The following is a 6653-nucleotide window of genomic DNA, read 5'->3' on the forward strand; positions in this document are numbered from 1 at the left end:
TCACAGTTATCACTGATAATATCTTATAAAATGAGTTAGCTATAATTATCTAATCTGAACTCTGAGTTTCACATTATCTGAGACTGCAGTTCTTGACTGATAAGAATAATACATGATTGAAGAAGAAGTAAACTAATGTAATAAGCTGCATCTGATCATTATATAGACTATTTCTTTACACTTCATACATTTTACTGAAAGCTCTGATTCTCAGTCATTTTCAATCACTGATTCTTAGCTGAAAAATTCATGAAATTTCTATTCTTTCACTCTGAAGCTTCACTGCATATACACTGTATACATATATAAATATTCACTTTAATCACTGATTCTCATACTTTCTCTTTCTTTTTCTTCTTTAACATTTTTCACTTTGTTATATAAGACCTATATATATTATACCGATCTATTCGGCGTAGACCTCTTACACTATGATAAACAGACAAGTATATACTTTTATATATATAGAGTTGCCCGCTCATCTTCATCTTAGAGAATGAGACAAGATTTACCATGTTACACGTATTATACACGGTTGACATACGCTGTAATTAACGTACACTGCAGAAACACAAATGATTTTCAGTAGAGAATAATATTAATAAATAAGACATTTTTCAGAATTAATAATTATATCAATATCATAATTGATTTTTTCAGCTTATAATCTTTTTACAGTGTGGTTTTCCATACACTGTGGCGCACTCACTAGAGAGAGTGAGTAAGCATGGCACGGTTAGATCTGCGGAAGCCGGTAACCATATTTAGACTAGTTGAGCTATTGCATTCCCGTGACCCAGATATGACGACGGCGGAGCTCGGGCAAATCAGCCAGGCGGCAACATAACTCGGAGAACCTACCGGTGCAGTAGGAATGTGAAGGATTTCAAGTTATCTCGAGCCCATTATGTTCCAAGTTCGCTGATACTGCTAGCTATATGGGAATCTATTTAATCTCAACAAGCAAATTCGAAATGCCTGCTCCATTAGCTAAAGGTTTGTGCACTGTTCCCTTCCTGCGCCGCTCATCCCCGCTTTCCATTCCTTGAGGAGAGAGCACATATAGAGCCTCCATGTTTCAAACAACACACAGCCTTTTGCTATATTGTGTCGTTGTCTGCAAGCTTTCTTTCCTAACTCTATCCACGTTGGCGTTTTAGGCCTCGTGATCACTGTTACTATCCTCCTTGCCGCAGGTATTGCTGTCTACGAAAGCCCGCATGTGAAACAATGGGTTCGAAATTCCCGCCGGAAAATTGCAATAGCCCTGCACAATCTTGGAGATGAAATTAATCCGCAAGAACGTTCCGCCGACCGCAGGCAAGCGGAAGATATATCTATGCGCGAAGAACTGGGCGAGGAAGCTGAGGCAAGACGGAACAAAGCTAGGGAGGAAATCTTGCGACGAGCGTCGATACTCGAGGCAAGAAAGAATAAATCTTCCTCAGGCCCCACTGGTAGCTTTGATGATCTTGTGGACAAAGATGGGCGGTTGAAGGCTCAATCCAAGCAACCTCAGCAGCCACTGCCCAAGGCCAAGGACATCGAGCCACAAGCGCAAGCTTCAGGTGTCCAAGTGACAAACCCAGATACCGTTCATTTACGTTCTAGAACGTGCTCTGATCTATCCACATCAATATCTGACGTGGGTCCGAAGATTTCGGCTGAGCATCGCCAGACAATACTTGACATTATAGATATAGATAGAATCCGCACCACCCTCAATTCAGAGACTTCCTCACACCATCCTTCGGAGTCTTTGGTTGATCTTACCCCGACTTCTGAAAACCCAGCCATGGACTTCCCTAGTTTCTCACACAGCGAGGTACAGGGCCAGGGCCAGCAAGAGGATCCCACCTCACAATCTAGCTATTTCTCCTTAGCCTCGTCCCAGCATACAGAGGATGACGAGCCGGACTTCTACTACGCACGTCCCCCCCGAGCTGATCAAAATTCCACAGCACCACCACACCCACCACTGTATGAGAGCGAAAATCCATTTGCGGACCAGCAGGGGAGCCATACTATCCAATCAGTCTCTTCAGCGCCCTCAATCGCTTCAAGCTTCAGCCATATCCAGAATAACGCCTTCGAGCGAATGTCTGACGGGACGCTGAGTGAGCTGGAATCCGTCCATGATGGCACGCACACGCCAGCCAGCTGGTCTGAAGTCGGTAGTGTGGTCAGTAGCAACGACGGTAACCATCACTAGTTAGTAGGGTATGTTATACGCATTATTTGAAAGACTACAAGTACAGCTTGCCCGTTTACCTCCGGTGTTTACGCACGAATAGTTATATTATTATTTACTATGGAATGGTCCTTTAGATGTCTCAGCCGATGATTCGTCTATCCTCTCGTTTTAATCTCTGTATTTACTTCCGGAGGTACCTGTTAGCTAGAACCGGTCCGTTCGAGGTTTCCGATAACTTGCGATCTTCTCCTGAAACCTCCATTTTTATATCTTCCCGACATGGTTACCAACAAGACGCCAAGATAGGCATGTAACCATGTTGTTGGGTTGTTTTGGAAACGAGTTGTTTTGCTAAATGGCGAAATGGTGCGTTTTGTATAAATTATCGTTTCCTCTCGTTCTGCAAGGGGCCACAACTTTGTTGTATTACTCAGCTGCGGAGAGGAAGAGAGAGACAAAGAAGCGGGGGAGGGAAGGGGGAGCAGATTTCCAACAGACTAGGCGTTTTCAAAGGGTTTTCCTTATCCATCTACCTTAGGGCATTTTACTTTTGTACAGGACAATGTACTTACTATCTCTTGAAGGATAACGTTGTTGTGTTGTAATCTAACTACGCGAGTTACACTAAATAGATGTAGGATAGTTGAAGGTTGTATTGATAGATCTATCTACAAGAACATAATATAGTGGTGGGTCACGTGATCTAGTGGGATTGCTAACTGCAACAGCTGTAACAGCCAACACCCCCCCTTGAGATAACAAGAATCACATACAAAAACACCCAAACCACCAAGATAGTCTGTCAAAATCAAATACAAATGTAAAATTAAACATTCCCAACTTTTACATCTGTAAGACCTAGCAAAATCATGAATTGTATAAATATCACAGTGTCTAGAGATTTAATGAGTTCATTCACTATCATCTAAGCAGTGAGAATGTATTTTAAATCAATGATTCTCTGATTCAACTGTCAATGTGAAAAATGAAAATATATATTAATATGCTTACTTCAGGCTGTAATGACTGTCATCTTTGTAAGATCTATGACACTCTTATTATCAGTGAGAATTCATATTGAAAATGTAGTGATAAAGTCAAGCTTAATTATAAGATTCTGAATTTATATTACTTTGCAGACTGCCTCACTAAGAGTCATATATTCAGTCTCATTGAAACTTAGAGATATACAAGATTACTTCACTGAATATCATGAAATCAGACTATCTGTGAGCTTAAAAATATAGCTGAATGTTAATTTTCTATTATTATTTAAGAGACTGACTCAATCAGAATCTGAGTAGCTGAAGAGTAGGTAGAAATTATTGAGAAAATCAGAGAGAACAGAAAGATCAGTAGAAACAGAAAGATTAGTAGAAATGAATCTCTTATACAGATTATATCTGTAGAAAATGCTCAGATTCATGATCTCTTTCAAATAATATATAACATATAATAGAGTCTTTTAATATTGAGATATTGAATCAATATTCTATTGAGTGAGTAGTAAGACAGTATAAGTGATATCAGAATATGTTTTAACTGTAAGATATTATAAACAACTCATATTATATTAATATCACTGAATTGTGAAATCAGTCTCTTTCTCAGATATAGAGAAATTATTAATATGAAATTCATTCTTCATTAATATTCTGATAACAGCTGCATTATCAAGATAGAAATCTTTAACAAGATATTTAATATATTGATAATATATCAAATCAATTTCTTTGTCTGAATAATTAACTTTTATACTTAAATACTTAATTAACTGATGTAGATTCTTGACTTTCAATTTCTCACTGAGTATACTCACTAGCTAATCAGTATTCTCAGAAACTTCAGATATGATGTTAATATCATTAATATAAATTATTATATAGAGATGATATCTGAATATATGATATCAGAGTACTGAATTATAGACACTGACTGTAAATTTAAGATTGCTTAATAGAGCTGTTAAGTAATTATATCAGATCTTTACTACAGAGTTCAGACTATATAAACTACTCTCAACTACACAGACAAGTGTTTTCAGTGAATCTGTCTCAAATTCAGTGAATTATCTTATATAGATCTTCTTAGTGAGACACTTATACAGATATATTATCACTATATCTACTTGACAGAGTGTTCAACTGCATAGTACTGCTATTGTAAAAAGAATACAATTGATAGTATCAGTGATAACAGAAGTGTAGGTCTCTTCTCTAGAATTCTTCTTAAGTCAGTTATTATAAATCACTCAATGTGATTTTCTAAGAATATCATCAGAATCAGTATTCAAATCTACAGATCTATCTTTCTTAAGAAACATTTAACAGTCTGAAGTAATTAATTCATCTCTCAGAATATCAGATCTAGAGATCAAACTCTATATATTATGTCTCTTCAGATTGATAATCTTGTGTTATATAAACTTCTTTCAATAATCTTCTACTCTCTCTGACTGAGATGTGACATTCTTGTAGAACTTTGAGAGATTACCTGTAATAAGACTCAAAGTATATGTAGCCAGCGATTTCGCGGGCTGCAATTATGTAGAATTCAGATCATCAATGTCAGAGATATCTTCATTATCAATCAGATAAATGTCAGGTTTCAGTTTAATAACATAATTAATAAGTTTCATAGATATAACAACCAGTTTTTCAGTGATCAGAAATCTCACATCACTACTGACAATAATCTTATCAGATTCAGAATGCTATAGGCAATATGTCAATGTGCCACTGAATTCAATGATACAATAGAAATCAGTATATGAAGAAAGCTTATCCGCGGGCTTCTGAGATTCATACAAGTGAATAAAAACCTCTGCACTCAATCAGTGAAAATGCCTCACATTCAGCAGGGTATTTGTAAGTGCATATTAAGAAATCTTATGTGAACTTGAAATCACAGAAGTCTCTGCAGTAGAGGGTCAAAATTTTGAGTTGTAAAGAACTTTCAAAAGAGCAGATCTAACCTGTCTCATGATAGTGCAGATCTCACGTTCGGAAACGCCATTCTGGTGTGGTGAATGTGGTGCTGTTGATTCTCATTTGATACTATATGAATTCATAACTGTGTGCATATATGTGGATTGGAAAACATTATCAATATCAGTTCATAGAAAAGCAGAGGCTGTATACTCAAGATTACTCATGAATCTGAGTCATAACTCAAAGTATTGAACAGTCTCATTCTTGAACTTTAAAAAATATACTCAACAGTAGCAGATTGCATCACAGGTGATAAGTATTCAGTATTTAATTCTCTGATAGAACTCTAAGAGATGATTAGAGAGATCTTTCAATGTACATTCATCATCTGCAAGATCAATATGAATCTTCTCAATGAGTTGAATAGATCTAGATATCAGTGTTTTTAAATAATCTCATGTCATACCTGCCTTGACACATTTCTTATAAAAGAACTTAGTCTTAGAATCTTTAATTGTGACTTCAGTATGAGAATTCTTAGTCATAGCAATTATAGCATCAGTGTGAATGTGACTGAGATCACAGTGTCAGTTCAAAAGAGTCTTTAATATTCTTATATTCTTGAGACCTGTATTCAGAACTGTAGAATCAATGTTATTAACAGTAGTAATAGCAGTCACAGAAAGATCAACTTTTCAGTCAAAATTATACTCATTTAGCATTGTAATATACTTGACTATCTTATTCAGATAATTGAGATTCTCATTGAACTTCTATTCATTAATCTTATATATATTATTCTGAGCAGTCTGAACTGTATGAAAAATAATGCCATTCAGAGCTCTGTAAATGAAAAATGAGAGAATAGTGAAAGACAATGTAAATCAGAATCTCTGATCTTCAAGCTTTATAAATGAGAGAAGATTAACTGTAATATTAGAGATATAGTAAACATTCTGTAAGTTAATATTATCACTCTCAATCTTCAAGATGACAGTCTCAATCTTCTTAATAAACTCAGTTCTCTCAGTGGCAGAATCAAAAGAGATGTTATCATTAAAAGATTTGATATTTAAAAAAGAATGAAGCTCATCTGTCATATTCAGACTTATACATGTGTTCAAATATCAAGATCTAGAGAATGATTTTTTAGTGACTGTGAAAGAGAAATAGAACTCAATCTTTGTAATTACTGCATTTACTGCTGATTGAGAACTTATCAAGTTATTCTTCTTCTCTTTCTTCTTATCATTCTTCTTTTTCTTTTTATCAGAGTGTAAGATGAAACATCTGTTAACAGTATATTCATGTCTTCTACAGTGAGTGCACTTTCATACAGATGTGCTTTTATTCTCATCTTTGTTCTTATCTTTATTCTTGTTCTTTCTCACAGTCACAGAATCAGTCTGAGACTGCTTTTTTCACTCAGTGATGATTTTCTTGAATGTATAATTAATTAGTTACTTCATTAAATCAGTGATATTAATATTGACAATGAGTCTCTGATTAGTCAAGAAAACTCATTCAAA

The 6653-nt window shown here is 35.7% G+C and overlaps 1 protein-coding gene across 1 annotated transcript; it reads left to right on the forward strand.

The window, feature by feature from the left end:
- The first annotated feature begins 789 nt into the window (after positions 1-789).
- BDCG_03906 (uncharacterized protein) lies at positions 790-2828 on the forward strand. Its single transcript, XM_045419574.1, has 2 exons — positions 790-996; positions 1161-2828. Exons 1-2 carry the CDS (start codon positions 939-941, stop codon positions 2210-2212), a joined length of 1110 nt encoding a protein of 369 aa, XP_045275842.1. The 5' UTR covers positions 790-938; the 3' UTR covers positions 2213-2828.
- Positions 2829-6653: the final 3825 nt, after the last annotated feature.

Source organism: Blastomyces dermatitidis (genome assembly GCF_000003525.1).
Source record: "Blastomyces dermatitidis ER-3 genomic scaffold supercont1.4, whole genome shotgun sequence".
In the NCBI taxonomy this organism is placed as follows: domain Eukaryota; kingdom Fungi; phylum Ascomycota; class Eurotiomycetes; order Onygenales; family Ajellomycetaceae; genus Blastomyces; species Blastomyces dermatitidis.

Bases quoted from the DNA above. Each gene is read 5' to 3' on its own strand.
- BDCG_03906 (XM_045419574.1), top strand. From the start codon at position 939: ATGGGAATCTATTTAATCTCAACAAGCAAATTCGAAATGCCTGCTCCA. The intron at 997-1,160 runs GTTTGTGCACTG...TTGGCGTTTTAG, and splicing joins GCCTGCTCCATTAGCTAAAG to GCCTCGTGATCACTGTTACT.